The 25,214-nt window shown below is 53.8% G+C and overlaps 1 protein-coding gene across 2 annotated transcripts in view; it reads left to right on the top strand.

The window, feature by feature from the left end:
- Positions 1-25,214, top strand: part of LDLRAD3 (low density lipoprotein receptor class A domain containing 3) — a 228,190-nt gene that overhangs the window by 76,630 nt on the left and 126,346 nt on the right. For both annotated transcript variants that reach the window (XM_036260130.1, XM_036260131.1), the window contains exon 2: positions 1,767-1,913. In XM_036260130.1, coding sequence (XP_036116023.1) covers positions 1,767-1,913 — 147 coding nt within the window. The remainder of the gene's footprint in view (positions 1-1,766; positions 1,914-25,214) is intronic.

The raw sequence follows: 25,214 nt of genomic DNA on the forward strand, positions 1-25,214 counted from the left end.
GCCGTCCTTCTAGGCTCCTCGGCTTCTCAGGGTGGGTGGTGGCTTTCACGGGGTCCGGCCTCCAGGGGACTCCCCCAGTGAGTGGGGCTCAGTGGCCAGGTGGCCGTGATCAGTGGCCTGGCTTGCTGGTGGCAGAGAGGCCTTGGTGGCACAGTATGTTTGCAGTTCCCAACAAGCACAGCTCGTGCCTCGTTTTCTGTTCCATACCCTCCGTGCTCTGGGTTGGGCTCTCCGTGTCCTCCAGGCCGGAGGGCCTTGGGCCCCTCTCTGTGTCCGTCAGTGTCCGCTGCAGATGCTGCCTCTCCTCGAACCTCTCTTTAAGGCCCAGAACTCTGACTTCATCTTCAGAACAGTGGGGAACCGTTCAGTGGCTTTTTAGATTTGCTCTTTAGAAAGGTCCCTCTGGCCACAGAGAGGGACATGAGGGTGGCAGGGAGGCCGAGGTGGAGGCTGGCAGTGGCCTGTCAGAGACGGGGTGGCCTGGCTGGCGCCGTGGCTGTGGCATGGAGACGCGCATGCAGGACTTGGTGTCGGCCGCCTGGAGGCGTGGCAGAGTGAGGAGGGCACCTGCGGGGTGTCGGTTCCGGTGCCGGCGGTCGGGCAGCATGCGGCCCCTCGCTGTAGCTGCTCTTCTGGAATTCTTCAGTGAACTCTGAAAGCTCGCGTTTAGTAGGGAGACGAGCGTGTCCGTTACTGACTCAGCACGTGGGGCAGCGGAGGACGGTAGTGTCCGTGGCACCGGCCGACGTGCCTGCTCGCCTGCGGCGGGTCCGTTCCGGTTGGTGGTGTCCACTGCTCAGCTGTCGGATGTGTTCAGTGGCGCTCGGTAGTACCACAGTCACGCAGAAGGTCAGAGCTCAGAGAAGTCAGGGGCTCTCGGGGAGAGCAGCACAAGAGTTACGTGCCGACGGTGCCTAGGGATTTGCTAGGGGACCCCATGGGTCAAAGGGCATTCCAGGTAAGCACAGCACTAGTCAAGAATAGTGGCATGAAAAGGATGTCATGGGTCTGGGATGAGATGCTTCCCTTTGGCAAAGCTTGTGCAAGGGGATCACGGACCCTCCTCTACTCCGTCTACCCCCAGGCAGGTCTGGACACCTCTCTTACTCCATGGCAGTACAATCATCGTATACCCATGTACCTTTCCAGCCCCAGGTTCCATCTCGGCCTCTTTAGGACCTAGCACAAATGCCCTTGAAAATCTGCCCTCTACACCGAGTCCACTGGTGGATGAATTCAGCACCCCTCCCACACCCTGTTTGCTTTCTAGCCCAAAGGTCAGCACTTTTGGGTGGGGGCCTGGCAATTTGGGACTCTGTTCAGTGGGGTTGCATCTAAACTTGGGGCTTGGTTCTGAACCCCCAGGAATGCTTGGCAAGCAGTTCGGTGACCTTGGGGCTCCCTTGGGATGAGAGGCCTTGTGTCCGTTTCAGTTGGGCTTCTCCTCCGCGTGTGACCTCAGGCAGCTCGATTTTGTGGGCTGGGGCTCCCGTTTTCTAAAGGGAAGTGTGGATTTCACAGCCAGTCTTGTTGATGGAGAAAGAAGACAAGTCGGATACCTGCCCTACTTCTTGATTTCTCTCCATTTAATCCTCTCAGAATCTCCAGGGGTGGGGCAGGGGAGAATCAGTCCATTTCACAGATGAGGAAACGGAGACCCAGAGTCTCACCTGTACAGCCCATGCCGGCGGGCCCTTTCCGTTGAGGGGCTCGGGGCCTTGCCGCCTTTGCCACGCTGTCTGATGGCCCTGTCCTCTCTCCAACAGAGGGCCAGCTGCTCCCTGGGAACAACTTCACCAACGAGTGCAACATTCCGGGCAACTTCATGTGCAGCAACGGGCGGTGTATCCCGGGCGCCTGGCAGTGTGACGGGCTGCCCGACTGCTTCGACAAGAGCGACGAGAAGGAGTGCCGTGAGTGCCCGCCCGGGGGTGGGGGTCCTGGGCAGAGGAGGAGGCCCCCTCTGGTTAGACCCCGCGCGCTCTGCTTGCTGCCCGCGGTGGGCGTGGGCTCCGGTCCAGCAGTCCTGCCCTCTCTGCCTGTCGCTCTGTCGCAGGGCAGCATGGTCTGCCGAAACCCAGTGGCACAGAGAGAGCAGAGGACCCTTCCACCAGGCTCCTAACCCTGTCTTGCGCGACTTCCGTGGCCTTCACTTGACGCACAAGGAATCTGGGACCTGGAGGTTACGTAGCTTCAGTATCCACCAACCAGCAAGCAGCAGACCTGGATCTGAACCCGGCCTGCCTGACCCCAAGGCCCAGGCTGATCCCTCTGGCACGTCTTATACATTGTGGAGTGTTCTTGATGATTAAGAAAAGTGTGGCATTGAGCCAAGTATCCACCACAGAGTTGGCACTGACTAGACAGTCATTTGCTTCCACTTGCCCTCTCCTCTGCCGAAAAGGCTTGGGCATCATCTTTAGATGGGCATCGCCAGGGCCTCGGGTCTGACCCTCCCCATCCGCCTCCTTCTGCAGCCTGTTACGAGGTGCACTGTTCCTGCCGCCTGCCCCTGCCCTGCAGAGCTGTTTTTCTTTAGGGGTGGGGGTGGGACTTGCAGTATGTGTTTTTATTTTGTTTGTTACATATGCTTTTTTTCTGAATAGGGCACTGTACATAATGCATTTTTATTTTGCATTTTTTTTTTTTTTTTTTTTAAGTACAGTCCCTCAGCCTTCTGTGTTTCTAATGTGGCTTCAACGTTGCTAGAAACGTAACCTGTGTCATTTGGGTGTCAAATGATGTCGTATGTGTGAACTCCATACTTTGTCCAGCTCTGAGCATTATTCACACTGTACCGATACGACCGTGTGTAGGATGTGGTGTGTGTTTGAACCTCCAGGAAATGGAAATTGTCCTTGCGTCGGGGGGACATTCCGTAGGATAAGTTTGTGGAAGAATGCAGGGCTGGGAGTTGAGACCCGAGTGGCAGCTGTGTGACATCAGCGTCCTCTGTGACGGTCCGGCCCTCCGTCGGTCAGCCCACGCGCAGACGGGGAGGGGTGATGGACAGCTGATGGGAAAGTGTGCGGGCAGCCGCCTGGCGCTCTGCGGTTTGGTTTGGACCAGGCTCATCCTGGCTGCTGTCCATCCTGTTTTCCTCATTTCCTACCCTTAGCCCCCAAGTGGAGACTTGATGGACGTTTATTTAGTCTTTTGATCAAAACATAATTTAAAAAACCATACACACAAACACATGTGTTAAAAAAAAACCCTCTCCTCTGTTGCTCTTCATTTTGTTTTGTTTTTGTTTTTGTTGGTCTTTAAATAAAAACAGAAGAACACTAGAAAGTTTAGACAATACAGGGAAGGAAAAGAAGTCCTTTTCTAAAACAAATTCCACTTGCATTTTACATTTCTGACATACTGTTAGTATAGGAGTCGAAGGTGTGAGCATAGAGAAAGATGCTGCCTGTGTCCAAATCCCAGCCCGTGCCCCTCCCTCTTTCCCCTGCTATGTGGTTTTAGGAGAGTTACCAGAATGTTCTAAATCATAGCCATAGGGAGGATTCGGTGAGAATTCCTGGTGCTTCGATCGCCTTCTCTCCAAAATGAGAATAATAAGGTTTCTAATAAGTGTTATTGTGAACCTTGAACGCATGTTGAGCACACAGCACAGAGCCTGGTAAACATCAACTGTCGCTGGTCAGTCTGCACAAACTGTTTCACCCTGTCGTTGTCATGGGAACGTATGCTCGAATAACCTTTTTTCTTCTCATCTGAGGCCCTTGGCCACATTACCATATTTAGCATTCATAATTGTTGTTTTGTGAGGTCGCCTACTGTTCCACCAAGTACATGCCCTGGAAGCTAACCAGTTCTTTTGCCTTTTTACTTCTGCTCATCAAAACGTTAGGGTCAATTAAGGAATTTATATGAACCCCGAGGACAGAGCCAACAGAGGCCGAGCTGAGGTCTCCAGGGCACCAACTGGCTGACGTAGAATTTGTGCTGCTTCCCTCCATGTCTCTCTGAGAAGCTGCAAAGCCCTTTCCTGAATCTTTGGAGCAGCCTGGGACTTCCCGGGAGGAGCGTGAAGGCAGCTGATAGTCTCGCTGCAGAGGCGGTTGCCTCAAGTGCCCTGTGGAGCAGCTGTGGCATTTAGAAGCTAATGCACTTAAATAAGAATCCTTGCCCTTTTCAGAGGGTGGGAGAGGAGCCCAGAGAGGGCAGCGTGCATTGCGCAGCCGCTCTGTGTCCTCGGCAGAGGAGAGGTTCTCATGAGACAGGGAGACTTTCTTTCTTTAATCATAAAGGTAATAAAATCATATATTGCAAACATTCGGGGAACCGGGAGGATAAAAACAACAGGAGCACATACAGAGTGAGTCCTCTGTTAGCATCTTGGAAGTTTTCATTCAGGTTTTCCCAGTTGTCATCACCAAGGGTGTGCATTATTATGTTTTGATATTTTTCCAGGTAATGTTGCAACATTTTAACAGCCTTATGTGTTTTTTCTCTTTATTTGTTTTTGTTAATCCTCACTGAAGGATATTTTTCCATTGATTTTTTTTTTTTTTTTTAGATAGAGTGGAAGGGGGGGGAGAAACTTCCATGCGAGAGAGACACATTGACACATTGATTGGTTGCCTCCCCCAGGAGTGGGGCATGGGGTGGGGGATGGAACCTGCAACCCAGGCACGTGCCCTTGACTGGGAATCTAACCTGCAACACTTAGGTCCTCTGGCCAATGCGCTCAACGCTGAGTCAAACCAGCCAGGGCTCTTTATCATTTTCAGTGCTTAGATATATAGACCTTTCACTTGGTATAATATACAGTCGTCCCTCGCCACTTCGCACTTCGACTTTCATGGCTTCACAAAAAAAACCGCAATAGAGTGAAGCTGCTAACGTCGAAGTGCAAAGTGACGAGGGACGGCTGTGTATAAATAAAGAATCCTACTTAGGGAAATTCATGTATCGCGGTAGAGCCCGGACCCGAAGAACTGCGATCAACGAGGGCCGACTAGTGTATTTACTCATTATTCAGCATTTATGTTTGTCACTATTAAAAATGGTGTTCACTGTTCTGAACGTGAGGGTGGACAGGACTTTGCCCGTTTTGAGAAATGTTCTTAATCTGGAACCTCAGAAGTGAAATGACTGTGTCGAAGGACGGACGCTCTCCTGGCTCCTGTCCCCGCCCACTGGGCTGCCGAGGACTGGCGGCAGCGTGTGACCGTCCTGGTCTCAGTTCTGTCTCAGCAGCACTCGGCAGTATCTTAAACGATGTTTTTATGGTTCACTTAATAGTCGAAAACAGTTATGTGTTTTAATTTTTATTTATCATCTAAAGAAACTGAGTGTTCTCTTAATACTTCTATTTACTAGTTATATTTCCAGCTTTATGAATTATCTGCTAATGGACTAGAATACATTTCTATCTGGGGTGAGTCATTCAGTTTTTGCTTCGTGAATCTAGAGAACCCCCCCTTCTTAGAGTTTTGAGAAGAGGCTCAGTTTGGGAGCCTTTGAGTGTATTTCTGTTCTGGGTTAGTGGAATACCCTAAATAATTATTTTATCTAAGTAACTTGTTTTTGGTAATAAGAGGGACAGAGATATGTTTTAGAAAGACTTGGAAGCTTCATGAAAACACTTTGTTGTGATGTGCCCTCAAGTGAGCGTCCTCTGGGCTGCACCTTACGTCATATTAAGTCATTTAATTGTCAGAAGCCCCATGAGGAAGGGGTTGCTGTTCTCTCCGGGTGAGGACCCTGAGCCACAGGGAGATTATGCAGAGGCTGTCCCAGAGCCCGCGTCCCGGAACCTCTGCCGCCAGACCACCAGCGAGGCATCGTCTCTGCGCGTGGACCAGGGCCACTCGGATGGCTGGGACGCCACTGTCCATTTGCTTTTTAAGAGTTTAGAAACGTCGATAATGATTTTCTGTGTAAATGATTTCTAAAAGGGCTCTTGGTCCCGTGAGTCTCTGAAAGGAGACTGTGCTCATTGCGGCTGCTTGCAGTAACTCCGAAGCAGCGGTCTGGCCTCCCAGGACCCGCGTGTGAGCTGGAACCCAGAGCCGGAGAGTCTGTGTCCAGCGTTGTATCGGATCCTCGCAGCCACCTCTCCAGCCAGGCGGGACGAGGTCATGGGGTAGGGGGTCCCTGGTTCAGTTTTTCTTGAAAAATGATATTGATCTATACCTTTGAGCAGGCACATACAGACTTTTAAAGTGGCAGGCCCTTGATGCTTGCGTGGGGGGGTGGGGAGGCAGGGGGTGGAGGGAGGTGAGAGGAGATGGGGTCCATTCAAGGATTTTGTCAAATAACAACGTTTAAATATGTCTCCAAGTTCAGAGACATTGAGAAGCAGATCAGAAATGTTATTCGCTTTTACTGTACCCAACCATCTCTGGAGCATGACTTTCTAGTGCTCTGGGGTGGTGGCAGAAATCCACGAGCGAGGGCTGGGAGGGCGAGTGTGGGTGATGACTGCCAAGAAACGTCTGAGGTGGCAGGACAGCCAGAGAACACACCGTGGACACGTCAACAGGGTGGTGATGGACAGAGGGAAGGGGGCAGGGCTGGGTGGAGGGAGGCAGAGGGGGACAAACAGGAGCATCTGCAGTAGCATCAACAATAAAAATAAAGGCAAAAAGGGGAGGAAAGCAGGGCTTCTTTCTTTTCCTTTTTATCATCCTTCTCGCCTCCTGCCTCTAGGTGGTGCCACGTATAATGTTTTCTTTTACATCTGGTGCCACAGGGCAAACAGAGCCCAGGGAAAGAAACGGCTCTGGGTTATCATTCTTACCAGACTTCAGCAGTGATTCAGCTGTTTCACCAGACACCTGAATGCTGCAGGAGATCAGGAGGTTTCTGCAGGACGGATATGGCTGCTTCTTCTCTTAGGCTACTCGGTCTTCTCTCAGAGATGGGGATGGTGACGGGCTGTGGCCTAGGAAGGTGGTCTGTCAGTGAACTGTTAGTGGAGTTTGGTTCTCCCCTTTATAAAGCAAAGTAGCACAACACCGTTGTTACGGGTTGAATTTAATCCACCCCCATCCCCATTCATCTGCTGAGGTCCGAACGTCAGCAGCTCAGAATGTGATCTTATCTAGAGGTAGGGTCTTTGTAGAGTTAATCAAGTTAAAGAGAGGTCATGAGGCTGGGCACTACTTCCATATGACTGGGTCCTTATAAAAAGAGGATGTTGAGTTGGAGACATACTCACAGAAGGAAGAGGACCTGAAGAGACGTAGAGAGAAGACGGTCATCTCCAAGCCAAGGAGAGAGGCCCAGAGCAGATCCTTCCTCCCAGTCCGCAGAGGGAACCAGCCCTGCGGACACCTGGATTTCGCACTCTGGTCTCCAGAACTGAGTCAGTACACTTCTGTCGGTGAAGCCACCCATTTGTGGTGCTGTGCTGTGAAAGCCCTCACAGACGAATCCAGCCACCCACCCACCTCACTTGCTTCTTTCAAATTGTTGCTCATGACATCTGGTGCACAGCTGTGTAACAGGTTGACATTCAGAGACATCCCACTTCCATTTATTTCTTTAACAATTTGAAAGTAAGACTGTTGCCGTTATGGGTTGAATTGTTCCCCAAAAAGCTATGTCAGAGTCCTAAATCCCAGTAACTCAGAATGTGACCTTATTTGGAAATGGGTCACCGTGCATGTAATTAGTTAAGATGAGGTCATTCTGGAGTCTGTTGGGTCCTTCATTGGCTATGACTGGTGTCCTCATAAGAAGACAGTGCGAGAAGATAGGGGGAGAAAGGCATGTGACAGTAGAGGTAGAGACTGGATTGATGCAGCTGCAGGCCTTGGAATGCCAGGAATTGACAGCTGCCACCAGAAGCTACGAAGAGGGAGGGAAAGATTCTACCCAGAGGGAGCATGGCCCTACTCACCCGTGCTTTCAGACTTCTGGTGTTCAGAAATGTGAAAGAATAAATTTGTTTCTTAAAGCCACTCAGTTCATGGTACTTTGTTTTGGCAGCCCTAGCGATACCTTTGCAATTAACCTAATTATTAATAACAAGGAAGGAGCAAAGGGAGGGCCGAATATTATAGGCATGTCATTTGGGCAGCTTCACCTAGAAGCTAAAGCCTACACTCCCCAGGGAGCCACTGGTCTGTTCCCTGCAGATCACTGGGGGAAGGGGCTGCACAGGGGGGAGATAGATGCATGCTCAGTAAAGTTGGGGTGACATAGGGAAGGTACTTGCCTGTCGGTCACACCTGGGAACAGGTCATTGGTCAGAATGGACATATAGCCACTAGAAGCAGGAAGATTTGATATATTTAATCTCCTGAACAAAGGGGTTTGCTATCTTGGTTTCCCTTGGCTGTTTTGGGATGCTTGTTGTAGGGGGTGTGCTCTCTTGGCTCCCCTGCATTTTCCCACATGGCCATGTGCCCCCCCCCCCAACACAAGGGACTAATGGACTGCAACTAGCCTGATGCGGACCTGGCTGCCACATGGAACAGAAACTCTGGACACTGGCTTTGCTTCTAGCTCTACTGAATCCCCAGCTGCACCTCGTCCAGGACTGGATTAGGGAAATGGGACTTTGGAAACACAGAGATACAATTCCATGCAAATAAAATCTTTCATCCTCCCGTGTGAGTCTCAGAAAATTCTTTTAGAGATATTGTACAGACTCCACCCCCAGCACTTAGTGGGGAAAGGACACTAGGAAAGTAAGTGGGGAAAGTAACACTAGGAAAACATTATACTTTCCAGGGATAATCAGAGCCATTCGCACTTCAGTGGGCTGGCTCAGCCCAGTAGATTTGGGCATTCTTTTAACCCCCAGCCCCCTGCCATCCGGCCTGGCCTCTCTGCCAGAGTCATGCCCTCCATTTCTGCTTGGGCATGCTGCCTTGTCATGTGATCGGTGTCCCTTTTTCTGCAGGTCTTGGTCCTGGCAAGCCATTGTTAAATGCTGAGTTTCAAAAGCCTTCTGAAGTTGAGCTTCAGAAAACAAAACAGGCCCTTATAGAGTAGGGAATATCATTGCGCTTTAATGTTACGTCTGTTGGCAACGAAACACATACCAGCAACTGGACCCCTCGGTTCAGCAACCTTGGTACTTGGGTTCTGGCAAAGAAAGAATTCAGAACCAAGACTCAAATGCAAGCAAATGTTTGCTTAGAAAGTCACAGCGGTAGAAAAAGTGAGCCATAGAAGAAATGAGCTCAGGAAACAAGTTACAGAGGCAAAAGAAAGGCCCTTAGAGCTCTGGAGAGAGAGGCAAGAAGAAGGCGCCTGGGGGAACGAGGTGGGTTGGGGAGGGTGTGCTCCGAGCTAGGTCCTCAGCTCTAAGGGCTTTTAAGGGCAAGGATGTTAAGGGGAGGATCTCAGTAGAATATTTATCAGATTTCCAGGCGTGCCCATTCAGGGTTATGGTCTCCACTGATTGGTTGGCTCTAGGGGAGGGGTCAGTAGTCATTTTATCTGGTCCTGATGTCAGCCATGGTGTAGGTTCTTCTGGTTTTGCTGCTTTTCTGGGCCTGGAGCCGAAACACAACTGAGGCCTAGATGTTATCTCTAGTTTGACCCAAACTCTGTCTCTGTGGTCAACAGACCTGAGGCTTTGTTCCTAAGATTATTTCATCAGGTCAGAGCCTCATTGTTTTGAGGGCTTAATGCTGAAGGGGGTGGTCGTGCAAGGGCTTGTGTGGGAGTCTCAGGAGGTCATTCTCTGGCCCCCTTGTTCCTCCTCCAAGGGGGTCTAACCAGCAACATGCTGGGGGTGGAGAGGTTGCCCTGGGGGCAGGGTCCTTGTTTTCCCAGTTGTGCTTGTTGCTGGGCACTGGGGCTTTCCACCCCGGTGACCTGGCCGTCGTCCTTGCTCAGCTCATGTCCGACTGCCCCCCACAAGTCCATGGAACACTTCCGGATGAAAACACACCTTCCCCCACCGCTCTCCCCGGACAGGAGAAAGCCAGCCCGTGTGTGTTAATGTTGCCTGTTTTCTAACTTAGTCATTTTGTTTGTATATTTGTTTTTAAATGTCTCAGGAAATACCTGACTTACCTTCCACTCAATTTCTTCTATCTCAAATGTGAGACCATAAATGCTGTGGTTAAGAATAGGGTATGGAGACTAGACAGTGCTGGGTTCTACCCCCAGCCTCTATGACCTCTGGGGCCCTGGGCACCACTGTACCTTACTCTATACCTACTTCCTCCTCCGTAAGATGCGGGTAATAGCAGTACCTATCCATAGGTGATATTTAAAACACTAAGGAGGCGGTGTGTCCAGGCTATATGCCAGTCAGAAATGAGCTGACCTTAAGCAAGAGGCACTGTTTCCTGGTGCACACAGGGTGCAGTTCAGCCCTGTGACCACAGGGCATTGTTCCAGGTCTTAAATGAACTGATGTGCCTGAGCTCAGGTGCATTTGGCAAGTGCTAATGACATTACCCAAAGTCTGCCGACAGTCCTGGCCTGCGCTGTGCTGGCTGTTCCTGTTGCCCACCCCTTGCCCACCTGCCCAGCCCCGCACTTTCCCTTGCCCTCCGCCCACTCTCCTCGTCCTGCTCGCTCTCCAGCCTCCACCTCACGCCATGGAGGCACTTTCCTTGGCTGGGTCAACATCTTCTCCTCACTTGAGTCTTCAACACGCAGTCACTCGTGAGCTGTCAGGAAATTCTCTTGAGCTTAGAGCTCCAGGGCGCTGGCCAGACACTGGAGCCAGTGCACTGCGTGGATTTTGATGGTGGTGTTTGGCTTCACCACTTGAATTGCCTTCGTCAGTCTCCACCTTCTCGGCGCTGGCCTGAAACCAGACCGCTCCTGTGGCCTCTACGGTTTGAGGTCTAGAAGAGGTAGAAGTAAGTCTTCCAGATACCCTTTTCTTATTTTTTTTTTATCCTCACCCGAGGACATTTTTCCATTTTTTGCTCAGATAGAGTGGAAGGGAGAGAGAGAGAGAAAGAAACATCGATGTGAAGGGACACATCAAGCGGCTGCCACCCGCACGACCAACCAGGGCTGGGGACAAACTGCTACCGAGGCACATGCCCTTAGCGGGAACCGAACCTGGGTCTCTCTGGACCGCAGGCCGACGCTCCAACCACTGAGCCAAACCGGCCAGGGCCAGATACCCTTTTCTCCCCTCCAGATGTGCTCTTGGTGCCCTGCCCTTGGTGAGGAAAGACTTGCCGTCATCCAGATGTTGGGATCACAGCCTAAATGCCCAGGTTGTCACCTGATGCCTACAGAGGGACATTTCCGGTTGTCAGGCTACCCTTGACCTAACATGAATGTGACCTTATGCAAACTTTTCTAAAGGGCCCTGGTTGCTATTCGAAGATGCCAGCGATTTTATACCAAGCTGAGAAATGCCCAGTGCTCAGAAACTTTCTGGCTGTCAGTTCCCTGGGGCCACTGTGACAAATGACACAAACCCAGTGGCTCAAACCAGAAATCTGCTCGCGCAGTCCTGGAACCCAGGTGTCTGAAATCAGGGTGATGGCGGGACCACTCTCCCTGGTGGCTCCCGGGGTGGGATTTTCTCGCTTCCTTGCTGGCATTCCTTGGCTGCCTGGGCTTGTAGGTACATGCTCCAGTTTCCGCCTCTGCCATCGGGTGGCCTTCTGCCCGTGCCTCTGATCTGCACCCGAATTCCTCTTCTTAGAAGGATACCCATCATTGAACTAGGGTAGACCTTAATCCAACAGGACCACATCTTAACTTGGTTATATGTGCGAAGACCCTATTTCCAAATGAGGTTTATTCACCGGTCCCGGACATGCGGGCCCCTGTGATGCGGTAGAGTGCCCAGCAGCCAGCAGCCACCACAGGAGAAGGCCTTCACGGCAGCTCCGTTCTGTGGGTTCTCCCGCATTCACCGGGGTATTTCATTGTTACTTATCTTACCCTCCTTTTGTAGCATGGTGGTCATGGAATAAGACCAGGTGTGGCAGTGGAACAGGAGTGGTTTGAAAGCCTGGTAAGAGGGCCCTATATGAGAAAATAAATATTAGAAAAGAAAACTCAGCTCTATGTAGTCCAGTTCTATGTAGTTAGGCTATATGTAGTCTTGCTTGTATCACCTGGCGCCTTGGTTTGGCCACTTCGTGGTGAAGAGAGTACCCTGAATGCTCGTTCATGTGTGTGGCAGCCTGTGAAAGTTCTGTGCCTTTAAAAGCCACAGGGGTGGGAGGTGCTGTAACTAAACCGGGTCTGCAGCTCCCTGCCTTCCAGCCCCCGGGAGGAAGCCGGGCGGACTCCCAGCCAGATGGAGCGGCTGCCAGGTCTTGTGCGCCCTGCACAAAGACCCTAAAAACTCGAATTTGCTGCCAGTGTTTCTAAAACTTTCACATAAAAATCGGGATTATCAGATTTTCTTGAAAAGTCGGATTCGGCGTCAGGATACTCTCTGCACTCAGGGGGCCTGTTTCCACTCTGCCCCCGTCATGCGTCACGCCGTCCCCGCGCGTTCTGAGGCCTCCCGTGTTTCTTTAATTCTAAGTCACACATCTGTTCACCTCCAGAGCCCTGGAAGTGACACAGATGCCTCTTATTAGTGCTGGGTTTGAAAACACGGTGGTGGCCCCGTTTCATCGGCAGAGTCTTTTCTCTCTGACCTGTACGTGGATAATGGCATACCTTGTTTTCGGCGGCGTCTTGGATTCAGTGAAACACAAGTGGTTTTCTCTGCCCGTTACACGTGGTATTTCAGCCAAGCTGACCTTTCCAAGCAGGAAGATGTACCACGTGCGCACATTGTCCTTACGGTGCTGAGCTTGAGGACAGGAAGCAGGTGCTGAGTGGGAGGGGCCTGGCTTTGGAGCCTCACTGCCCACACTGGGTGGGTCCTGGTTCTGTCACCTGTGAGCTGTGGGTCCTGGGCAAGGTACTCAAGCCTCAGTTTTCTTCAATCCCATGGAATTTTAATGAGGATTGCATGAGCTAAAACCTTGAGAACCCTTCAAACAGCCACTGGCACATAGTAAGCACTCAGTAAATGTTTTATTGAATTTTTTTTTTTTTTTTTTTTTTTGAGAGAGAGAGGAAGGGGGAGAGAGAGAGAGAGAGAAACATTGATGTGAGAAAGATTCATCAATCAGCTGCCTCCTGCACGCCCCCTACTGGAGATCAAGCTCGCAACCCGGGCATGTGCCCTGACTGGAAATTGAACTAGGACCTCTCAGTCCAGGGGACGATGCTCAATGCGCTGAGCTGCACCAGCTGGGCGGCACTCAGTAAATACTAACTGTACTCTTATTGGCCATGCAGAGTCACGTTTCTGGGTTATGTCCCAGCTCTGCTGCTGGCTGGTCGCTTGCCTTATTGGAGCTCAGTTTCTTCATCTGTGACTTGGGAGTAGGTCTGGAAAAGGGGTTGTGAGAATCAGGTATGCTGGTGCCGATGTCTGGCACGGAGCAGGTGCTTTATACAAATGCTTTCCCGTCTTCTCCCTTCCCCAGCCATGCGGTACTTCCTGCGAGGAGTCTCCAGGTTGCCAGAGCATGTTTGGTCCGGGCTTCCTCAGGCTCCTGCAGTCCTCAGAGGTGGGCTGGGAGATGCTCTGCAGACTCTCCTTTCCAGCGCAGTCTGAGCTGAGCGAGGGGAACCGTTCTGGTTCAGGAACACTGGGAATGTCAGATCGTCTGCATATTAGTCCAAATGAGCATCTCACCTTCTCTGAGCCGTTTTCAGATGACAGAACCCGGGGACCCTGTGATAGCCCTGTCTTGAGGGGTGGGTTGGGGGAGCCCCATGCCAACTCCAGTGCTCTTGAGCCCCATTGACTCCTGGGAAAGTGAGAAGAATCAGACTCTCTGCCAGGAGCCCCCTCCCTTGGAGCTGGGACAGGAGACCCCAGACTCCCTGGTTGGAGGAGAAGTTGAGGGGAGCACCCTGGAGCCTAGAGGAAGACTGGGAGGATGTGTCCAGGTCTGTGATCTTCCTGGGGAAGATCAACTCTCCTCCCTGCAATCACCGAAGCTCCGTTCATAGAAAGTGGTGTTTCAGCCCGGCTGGTGCGGCTCAGCGGTTAGAGCGTCAGCCCATGGACCAAAGAGTTGCAGGTTCAATTCTGGTCAAGGGCACATACCTTGGTTGTAGTTCGATCCCCAGCCCTGGTTGGGGTTGTGCGGGAGGCAACCCATTGATGTGTCTCTCTCACATTGATATTTCTCTCTCTCTCTCCCCCTCCCTCCCACTCTATCTGAAAGCCAATGGAAAAATATCCTGGGATGAGGGTAAATAAAAAAAGAAAGTGTTTTGTTGTTTAGTCAGCCCCTTCTAACCCTGCTGGTGTTAGTGCAGTCCTCCTGTTGACAGAGACTCGTATGGCCTCCCACAGACGCCGCCGGGCCCCGTGGGGGTTCCAGCTGCTGGTGGGGACCTGCCCCACCCCTTGACAGCCGCCAGCTGGAATGCCAGCACTGCCACCACCTAAGCCAGTGGCACGGAGTCATCGCAGAGTGTCTTTGAAGTCCACTCTGCACAGAGATCAGCCTTGCGTACCTCGCCATCCTCCGCCGCCTCTGGAGAGCCCCGTAAGGATCAGCCCCGCGCGCCGCCTCTCCGCCTGCGCGGGCGGAATCCCAGTGAAGGACCCGCGCTGGGAGGGTTCGCGGCCCTGCGCTGCTGGACTGAGCCTGGCCAGGTCGCCTGGGCCTCCCCTCGGGCGCGCTCTCTGCGCCAGGCCTTGGCTGTCCCTGCAAGACGCCGTCGGCAGTGCTCACGGGCTCCATAACTGCTAATGAAATTTAAATAGCTGCAAAATCACACAACATCAAAAAAATTTTTTCCTGGCACATCCGCACCTCGCCAATCCAAACGGGGCTGTGACCGTGCGCCGCCTCCGTTTCATGTCTGCGCAGACGCGCGCTGCCATCGGCGGCACGCTCGTTTGCCTTGGCCAAGTGGCTCTTTAAACGTTCAGGGCCGCGTGAGACAGTAGTCATTAAAAGGAGAGGGTGTGGCGCATGCATATGGTCTGGACGCATGACTGGGGAGATAGAAACACTTGAAGACTAGTTTCCTGACCATTGAGAGTGGCAGGTGAGGGGTAAGAGACTCTTGGAGGGAAAAGGTAACCATATGGCCCTGTTAAAAATGCATTTCAGGACCTTTTGGCTTCTGACGTGGTCAGTGCTGTGTCCTTTGTTAGATTGCTGCAGGAGGCCTCCGGTAAAATGTAGGGAATGTCTCAGGGCCAAACAAGGTTCTGAGGTTTTCTGGAATCGTCGTTAGAAGGGAAGGGACTGAAATAGGTTGTATGCGTGTAATTCCATGTTCTGGGCACAACGAAGCTTCCGGCTGGTTGCCTTTGGAAAGGCGTGGTTGGCATGCACTGAGTTTTTCCCCCGTCATCAAGGCCCTTTGTTTGCTGGGGGTGGGGGATGAGGGTGTGGAGGCAGGGAATCCGTGTCCGAGGCTCTCCATGGGACTGGAACTGCAGGCACCAAAGACCACCCCGGCTCCTGCCGTCTCGTGTCCCTCCTCAGTTGGAAGTGCATCTCCAGTCCTTTTGGGATCCAGAAGCCAAGCCCATGCTGTTGACTGACCTGAGCTAAGAGAAGGTGCTTCAGGGAGGGGTGGAGCTCGGGGGGGGAGGGGTGGCGCACCGGGAGATCATCAGACGCCCCAGAGGGCAGGGTGGGCAGCCCTTTTGCACAGCCCATTTGCGTGGCAATTTTCCGGCGCTCACCTGGCATGCTGTATTTTTCTCTTGGCCATTTTGAACATTTTGGCCAGCGAGAGGGGGCCTGGAGCAGGAGCCTGCCCGTAGCTGTGCCTTTGTTCCTGAGCCTGCACCGGCCCATCACCGTTGCTGAGCTGCGGAGCCCCTGGCACAGCCTGCCCCTCGACACCACGCAGTGATTCTCGGAGTGCCCGCGCAGCGGGCCGGCAGCCGTGGGCAGCCCAGTGAGGCTCTGTCGGATGACAGGGAGCAGACGGGCTCAGTGTGGAACGTGGTGGGTCTCGGGGGCCCTCTCTCTGACATTTAAAACCAGACCAGGGTTGTTCCCAGTTTCCTGGAATTGAGGATACTGGCCATCTGAGGCTGGCAAGGGGTGAAGGAGAGAGGTCACCGCTGCCCGCGGTACCGTGTGTTTGCCGGGTGCAGCCGTGACATCGCCAGGGGCTTTGACACAGGCCTGGCTGCACTCGCCCCTTCCCTGTCCTCGCCACCCCTCAGGACCCCCGAGACGGAAACAGGCCAGGCCCCGGTGCTTCTCCAGGCCCCTGTTTGCACATTTCTTGGCCATGTGCTGGGCTGTCGGCTCTAGTGCTGACTTGAGGAAGAACCTGCCCGGCCACCCTGGCTTTGGGGACGGGCGGTGGAGTGGCAGTTGATTCAGGCTCTCCACAGCATCGTTCGGGTCAGCGGAGACGCAGCCGCCAAGACAGGATTAGATGCCCGAGAGCTTCATGGGTGGAGCAGCAGAAGCAGGGAGAGCTGTGGCAGAGTTGGGCATTGACAGGGGGAGGGAAGGAGGAGGGGGGAGGGGGAGGAGGAGGAGGAGGAGCCTCAGACTGCAGTGTGACTCCACACAGTTTGGCCAGGCCCTGGGGTGTCCCCGAGCCAAAGGCGCCTGCTGGAGGCCTCCTGAGGGGCAGAGGCTGGGCCCTCAGTCATGCTCCTGCCCCAGAAGACCTGAGTGCCAATTTTCTGCCCCGCAGCCACTGATGAGCTGTGCTCATGCGTGCCGTAATCCATTCGACACACATTCATGGAGCACCTACTGTGAGCTCCGGCATTGGTGGCACCGGGGAAAATGATGGAGGAGGAAACCCCTGTCTTCTGAGAGACCTAAGTCAGGTGAAGAGATGAGTCAGCAAGCGGGCATTGGCAGTGGGGTCTGGGCATGACCTGGGCGCTGTGGGATCCCACAGGAGTGGCACCTCATCCCGCGGGGGCACCCAGGAAGTGTCTGGGAGAACCACTGACGAAGCTGAGGCGGCAGGGTAGGGAGGTAACCTGTTAGCAGGTGGAAGCCTTTGGATATCTCCCTAAGTAACGCCGAAGCCTGCGTCCCGTTCACAGCGGGCGTCTCTGGGAGGGGGGGCGTGGGCACTGCTCTTCTGACTCATCACTGCACAGGAGGCAGTGTGTGGAGTGCTCAGGGACACAGCCCGGTCCCTCTGCCCCTGGGCGGTGGTTCGTCTCTCCGCACCTCAGTTTCCTCATCTGTGAAATGGGGAATGATCAGAGTATCTGCCGCTTAAAGTTTAAAGCCACTTACACCTGTTAAATGTACGGGACAATGCTTGACCCTTACTGAGCTCTTGAGAACAATTAGCCATTTTTATTATTAATAATAGCGTCATCCTTGTGTATATGCAACAGGAGGTGCTTAGGTGATTTTTTAAAAATTTATGTTCTCTTTATTGATTTTAGAGAGAGAGGAAGGGAGAGAGAGAGAGAGAAACATCGATGAGAGAGAACATGGATTGGCCGCCCACTGCATGTCCCGCACTGGGGATCGGGCCCACAACCTCGGCAGGTGCCCTGACCGGGAATCAAACTGACGACCTCTTGGTGCATGGGTCAGTGCTCAACCACTGAGCCACACCGGCTGGGTGGTGCTTAGGTGATTTTTAAAAAGTGTAAAGAGAGAGGCTGCCTGGGTCCTAGAAGCTAATGTGTAAAGGGTCTGGAATGTCTGCTGCAAGGACCAGTAAGGATCCTGGTCTCTGATCCTTCATCTCTGCAGCGAGGGGTGAGACTCAGTGCTGCAGACTCTCCTTGGCGTGCTGAGGGCTAGCGCCACAGGGAGGAAGGAGGCAGTGGGCAGAGGGTACTTGTCCTCAGACACGTGCAAGCAGAGCAACCACAGGTGTCTCTCTTCTAACACCTGGTGTGCTTTGCAGAACACAGACAAGAGTCAAGTCCCACGGGACCACATCCCTAAGACGCCTCCCCCCAACTCCGTCTCGTCTTCACACCCGAGGTTCCACAGACAGCCCCAGAGTTGCCAGACAGAGCGCCCTTCGCACTCTGGTAGCATGGCAGTACTCAGACGTTTATTTCTTATAAGCAGCCGGAATCTGCGTCCTTCAGTGGTAGCGGTGGGGTACCTGCATGCTAACATGTTCTCTGTTTCTAAAAACAATCAGGCATATTGGTGACTTTAGGTCCCAGGTTCGCTAATTGCCGGCTGTGTCGCTGGAGGGTGTCTGTCCGAGAATGGCTGGGAGGGTGTCTGCTGCGTGCTCAGCGCAGGGACTGGTGGGTGGCCATGGCCCTGCGGCCCTAATCAGGGGACCGGAGAACGTGCTTGGGGTCCTCCTTCTGCCTTTGGCAGAGCAGACGTGTTCTTGGTACAGACGGTGGTAAGATCTCCTTCAGTGCCGCTGACCTTGCCGGTGGGCCGTACGCCCTTAGGAGCCAGGCCTCTTACAGCTCCCACGGGAGCTGCCTGGAAGCATTTACGTGCACCTCTAAGACATGGTGGATCCCCCTTTAAAATCGTCACCCTGATGCCAGCAATCAGCCACAGCGGCCGATGAGGCTTCGGACATGGTTCCGTGGAGTCCACTCTCCCCTCTGCTCTGCATGTATCAGCAGAAAACATCGTGGTCGGATGCAGGCCACACCTTGGCGAGCGGAAGAGTGAACACAACCCCTGTGCCCCGACGGTCCAGCTCTGCCAGGCAGCCTGGTGTTCTGCGTCTCACAGATACTTTGTTTCCATTCCAGACAGTGGGACTACAAAGCCAGATTTGTTTCGTTCAGTTCGCTGATCCTGCCCCGCTTTTTGTCCTGCTGAGCCGCAAGCCTCCTTCAAGCCTTCCCTGCAAGGCCCCTTCAGGAGGGTCACAGGGGACAAGTCATACTTACCTACTTACCCTGGGTGTGGCCGCAGGGTGCGTGGGGAATCAAAACAAACAGCAGAAGGAACTGTGCCTCTGCGTGAGTCCCAGGGTCGGCAGGGGGCCGCAGCCGAGCAGGGCCCTGCGGTACTCAGAGCGTGTGACTACATTTCTGAGCCTTCTTTTTCTTCTGAGTAGAAACCCGTCCTCCAGCATCTGCCCAGAGATCCTGGTTTTTAAAGGGTCACATCCTCCCGTCCTTTGGCCTCCCTGGTGATGGAAGTACAGAACTGTAAAACACCGGCAGAGGCTGCTGCTTGGAGAGAATGAAGATGGATGGACGCATGGATGGATGGATGGATGGATGGACAAATCGATGGATGGATGGGTAAATCAGTGGATGGATGGATGCTCGGACACATGGATCAATGGATGGGTCGATGGATAAAGACAGGACCTCTCATTCTTTAACCACATTGCCTCCCGGACGCCCTCCCCTCCCGTCCCCCAGGCCAGGAGATGCCCTTGTCCCTGCTCCCATAGCTCTTCTCCACGTTTGACTTGTACACAAGCAGACACAGGAAAGGGCGACACGTACTGTCTTCCAGGTGACATTGGAAGCTCCAGGACAGTCAGGTAAGGCCCTGCCTACATCTTGTTCACTCTATCCTCACTCCCAACGGTGTCAGCTGCGGGCACATGGACGACGCTCAGGACACATTTGTTGAACGAACCGAGAGGACAGTGGCTGTTGAAAAGGACTTTTGGGGGCACATCTTGTATCCCTCTCACACCGCGCCCCCAGAGCTGGCATTCCTCTCACCAGATGGGGAGCCAGATGGGGTTGCTAAGCAGGGGAAGGATGCCTCCCACCTCTGACACGCACACGCACACGCACACGCACACACACATCTCCCGCAACTGATTTCCTTTAACAGCTTGTCCTGATAACCTCCCTTCCTGCCTCCAGAGACCCCCATTCCTCCTTGTTAATGAATCTTTCTTCTGAGGATGAATATTCCTCCAGGCTCTCTCCTTTCTCTTTGGGCCCCAAGGGGTGTGACCTCGGGGAGAGCCCCGTCTCTCTCCCTTTCTAAGCCGTGGCGTGGGCCCGTTATCATCAGCTCAGCCATTGTAGCCTTCGCTGGGTTTGGAGACCAGAGTCAGGGGCCGGTGAGGGCTTTCCCGTTGAGGAACGGGCACCTGGAGGCTTCAGCAGGTGCTCCACTAAATGCCGGCTTGCGGGGGCCCTCGCTGTGGCAGGGGGTGGCAGCCGGTACATTTGGCCCCCTGCTCAGCCCTTGCCGATGCAGCCCGGGGCTGTGTGCGGAGGAGAGGCCAGAACACTGGAGCCTTCCTACTCAGTACTCTTCGGGGAAGCACTCCAGCCTGTCGGGTCTTCGTTTGCTCGTCTGTAAAATGACTCCATCATCTCTAGATCCCCTTAAAGGCTACACATGTCTGTCATTTAAAATAGGACGTCCTCTTCCCTGTGAAAATGGAGGATGGTTTTCCGGTGCGTGGGCATGCACACGTAGAGGTGGGTTTAGGCGGGTCTAGGCTTATGTAAAAGGGTGGTGACCCTGCATGAGCCGGTAGTGTGGGGGCTCCAGTCAGGCTGTGGAACTTTTAACTACGTGCCCGGCACTATGCCCGGTGCTCTGCGTGGACAACCACCCCCCAAAGTGAGTCCTATTAGCATCCCTATTTGACGGTTGAGGACTTGAGCCTTGGAGAATGAACGCAAGGAATTGGCCAAGGTGCTCGAATGCGAATGCCCAGCCACCTTTGGAAGGCAGACTTCTCTGCTCTGCTGCCCCCTGCAGACAAGTGTGTGCCATGCGATCTGTGCAGAGAGGTTCTCGGGTTCAGGTGGACTTAAATGCCCTGCACAGCACCTCCCTGCCCTGCAAGGAAGGATCACATTTTAAGTGTCTGCAGTCATTCCTGATTTTCTCCTTGGCCCTGGAGGGTGCAGCAGGGCCTTGAAGCACGAGAACCCATACGGGTGTTCCTTTTAGCAGTCGTTTGCTGTCGTTGGTAAAAGCCAGTGGCAGGCGAATCTCAAGGCAACTCTGCACTACATGTGCCTGGTAGGAGGGTTCCCAGGTGCCTCTCTTCTCACCCTCAAGACCATCCCTCCACTCCAGTCCCAGACGTCAGAAGTACAGGGATCTTGGTGAAATACAGATTCTGGTTCTGTGGGTCTGGTGGGTCTGGGCAAGGCTGGCATTGGGGAGGGCTGTCACTCAGTGAGGACGGGACACATTTGAGTGACTGAGTGTCGGAACCAGCCCACCGGCGCGGAGGACAAGCACTCTGATGTTTGAGATCATCTCACCTCGTTGGAACAAAACTTGGGACTCATCCCCGAGGCCTGTCTTCTATTAGCTGCCCGCTCTCCCCAGTCTCGTCCATTAGCCTGCCAGTCCCGCTACCGCTAAAGCCATGGATTCCCCGCCAGGGGTGATTCTGACGGTTTTGGTTGTCACAACTTGGGGTGCTCCTGGCTTCCAGGAGGTAGTGGCCGGGGGTTTTGAGAAACCTACAGTGCCCAGCATGGCCCCCACACCGAAGAATCTCCAGCCCAGTACCAGCAGTGCAGAGGTCTGGTACCTGGTCGACGGGGCCCTGAGTCCCTTCCCAGCTCTCCATCGTCCCCACTCTCACACTAGCTGAAGGCACTTTTATCACCCCTGGACGGGTCTTTCTGCCTATTCCTCTGCACCCTCAGTCCATTCTCCACTAGGATAAATCAAATAAAAATGATAAATCAAATGAAATAACCTCCCCGTAAAGCTTCGCATTACGCTTGGGATCAAACTCAGGCCGAGGAAGCCCTCCCTGACCTGGCTGCTGCTCTCTCCCGCTCATCCCGCACCTGGTCCCTGGCTGCTGCTCTCTCCCGCTCATCCCGCACCTGGTCCCTGGCTGCTGCTCTCTCCCGCTCATCACGCACCTGGTCCCTGGCTGCTGCTCTCTCCCGCTCATCCCGCACCTGGTCCCTGGCCGCTGCTCTCTCCCGCTCATCGCACACCTGGTCCCTGGCCGCTGCTCTCTCCCGCTCATCGCGCACCTGGTCCCTGGCCGCTGCTCTCTCCCGCTCATCCCGCACCTGGTCCCTGGCTGCTGCTCTCTCCCGCTCATCACGCACCTGGTCCCTGGCTGCTGCTCTCTCCCGCTCATCCCGCACCTGGTCCCTGGCTGCTGCTCTCTCCCGCTCATCCCGCACCTGGTCCCTGGCTGCTGCTCTCTCCCGCTCATCACGCACCTGGTCCCTGGCTGCTGCTCTCTCCCGCTCATCCCGCACCTGGTCCCTGGCTGCTGCTCTCTCCCGCTCATCACGCACCTGGTCCCTGGCTGCTGCTCTCTCCCGCTCATCCCGCACCTGGTCCCTGGCTGCTGCTCTCTCCCGCTCATCCCGCACCTGGTCCCTGGCTGCTGCTCTCTCCCGCTCATCCCGCACCTGGTCCCTGGATGCTGCTCTCTCCCGCTCATCGCACACCTGGTCCCTGGCTGCTGCTCTCTCCCGCTCATCGCGCACCTGGTCCCTGGATGCTGCTCTCTCCAGGTCATCACACACCTGGTCCCTGGCTGCTGCTCTCTCCCGCTCATCCCGCACCTGGTCCCTGGATGCTGCTCTCTCCCGCTCATCACGCACCTGGTCCCTGGCTGCTGCTCTCTCCCGCTCATCACGCACCTGGTCCCTGGATGCTGCTCTCTCCAGGTCATCACACACCTGGTCCCTGGCTGCTGCTCTCTCCCGCTCATCGCACACCTGGTCCCTGGCTGCTGCTCTCTCCCGCTCATCCCGCACCTGGTCCCTGGCTGCTGCTCTCTCCCGCTCATCGCGCACCTGGTCCCTGGCTGCTGCTCTCTCCCGCTCATCGCGCACCTGGTCCCTGGCTGCTGCTCTGGTTCCCCCGTCTCCCTTCTTTCTGGTCCAGGCTCTTTCTGGTCTTCTTTTTGTTTGTTTGTTTGTTCTTTTATTCCTCACCCAAGGATATTTTTCCATTTGTCATTAGAGTGGAAGGGAGGGAGAGAGAGAGACAGAAACATTGATGTGATAGAGCCACATCGACTGGTTGCCTCCCACACGACCTGACAGGGGCTGGGGACGAACCACAACCGAGGTATGTGCCCTTGACCAGAATCGAACCCACGACTCATTGGTCCATGAGCCAACGCTCTAACCACTGAGCAAAACCGGTCAGGGCTTTCTAGTTATCATTAACTCCAAAATCATTGCCATTTGGGGGGCAGATGATTCTGATTTGGTGGGGGAAGGCTGCCCTGCACATTGTAGGATGTTTAGCAGCGTCCCTGGTCCACCCACTAGACGTCAGTAGTACTCACTCCCCACCCCCCCCAATATTGCCAAGGTCGCCTGGGGAGCAAACCAGAAGAGCTGGGGAGGACTTTGGCCAGTTTAGTTCCTTCTTGGGAAAGCACAGCTCTTTTGTTTCTGACGTCACCACCTCTCCTAGATTTGAGGGGTCCTTAGAAAGTTTTGACTCTCCCCTTAGTTATATTCAGGGGGTCGTGCAGCTCCCTGACTCCGTCTAATTTTAGAACACTTTCATCAGCCCCCAAGAAGCCTGATTTCATTCCATTGTGATTGGAGAACATATATGGTATAATTTCATTCCTTTTGCATTGATGAGGCCTGTTTTACGGCCTAACATTCGGAACACCCCAGATAACGGTTCACATGCACCCGAGAAGAATGTGTGTCCGGCGGCTGCTGCGTGGGGAGCTCTGTGGGAGTCCGATGGGCTGGTGGGTTCAGTGTGTTCTCCGTGTCTCCTGCTTCCGCGTCGATCCTGGTTCTTCTGTCCGGTGTGGATGGTGGGGTATTGACGTCTCCTGCTCTTCCTGGTCTGTTCCTCTGTCACTTTGCGTGCCAGGTATTTTTTGGTTCTGTTTTTAAGTGCGTAGGATTATGTCTTCCTCATGGTCTGACCATTTCTTTGTCTTTAGGGACTTTTTTTGTTGTCTTAAATTCTGTTTTTTTCTGATTCTGTCTCGCCTAATCACTGCAACTCTCTTGATTTTGGATAATTTTTTTTTTATCCTCACCTGAGGATTTTTTTTGCATTTATCTTCAGATAGAGTGGGAGGGAGAGGGGGTGGAAGAGAGAGAGAAACATCAACGTGAGAGAGACACATCGACTGGTTGCCACCCACACGACCCCAACTGGGGCCGGGGACAAACTGCAACTGAGGTGCGTGCCCTTAGTGGGAACCGAACCCAGGACTCTCCAGTCCGCGGGCTGACGCCCTAACCGCTGAGCCAAACTAGCCAGGGCAAACAGATTTTCTTTTTTAATCCTCACCCGAGGACATTTTTCCATTTTTGTTCAGATAGAGTTGGAGGGAGAAAGAGGGGGAGGAGAGAGAGAGAAACATTGACATGAAAGGGACACATTGAGTGGCTGCCTTCCGCACAACCCCAACCAGGGCTGGGGACAAACCGCAGCCAAGACACGTGCCCTTAGCGCGAACTGAACCTGGGTCTCTCTGGACCGCAGGCCGACGCTCTAACTGCTGAGCCAAACCAGCCAGGGCTTGATTTTGAATAATTTTTATGTTTTTAAAGCCTCCGGAGTTATTCTAATGTGCAGTCAGGACTGAGCGCCACTGCTCTTGTGAGAGAAGTTAGAAGCTGAGGATGGATGTCTTGTCTTTAAAATGAGCCCACAGCCGCAGACCGAGAGATGGTCCGTGGACCGTGCGGTGCCTGTGGCTGGTGTTGAAGGCCCCATAGGAACTGGATGCCTCCGTGAAAACCCTTCCTGCAGCAAGATGGGTGGCAGTTTTAAGTACCGTTTTCCTGAGACAGTTTTTTCAGTTCCTCCTGACAGACAGAGAACGTTGTCTTGCTCAGCCTGTCCGAGCAGCCGGCCGCCGGCCGCCGCCTCCCTCCGTGCTGGGGACACTCCCCAGCCAAGCACTGTGGCTCTTGGTGTCAGTCCCATTGCCCTGTGGGCACCACCACCGGCCGTCTTCCCATCCTCCACTGCAGACCTGCGTCGGGTGCTCTTGGCAGGCGTAGTAGGAACAAAGACTCTGAGCTGCGGGTTCTTCTGTGTATGTGGATTGTCTGGGGCGGTGCAGGTACGAGAGACGGTCAGAGACCTTTCTAGAAAGGGAGCCCCAAAGGAGGGTGTTTTAAGAAGAAAAACCTCAGAGTTTGTCGGGCCCAGAGGGCGGGATGGGGTGGATGCTCTGAAAAGTAAATCCTCCTTTGGGCAAAGGTGGGAGTCTCCTTGTCCACCAGGATGGAAAGCGACCTAGAGTGAAATCTTCTTCGTTCGTTTCTGTGTAGACCCGAAAACTGCCTTTGAGTCTCACATCCCTGCCCCCTTCCGTTTTTTCCCTTCCCCCCCTTCTCTCTCATTTCCTGGGAGTTGTGCCTTAGACACCCCTTTTCGCGGAGCTGGATGATGCCTTGTTGAAGTGCTCCTTTGAAGGTAGAA

This window comes from Molossus molossus, unplaced genomic scaffold (assembly GCF_014108415.1).
Source record: "Molossus molossus isolate mMolMol1 unplaced genomic scaffold, mMolMol1.p scaffold_m16_p_13, whole genome shotgun sequence".
Taxonomy (NCBI): Eukaryota; Metazoa; Chordata; class Mammalia; order Chiroptera; family Molossidae; genus Molossus; species Molossus molossus.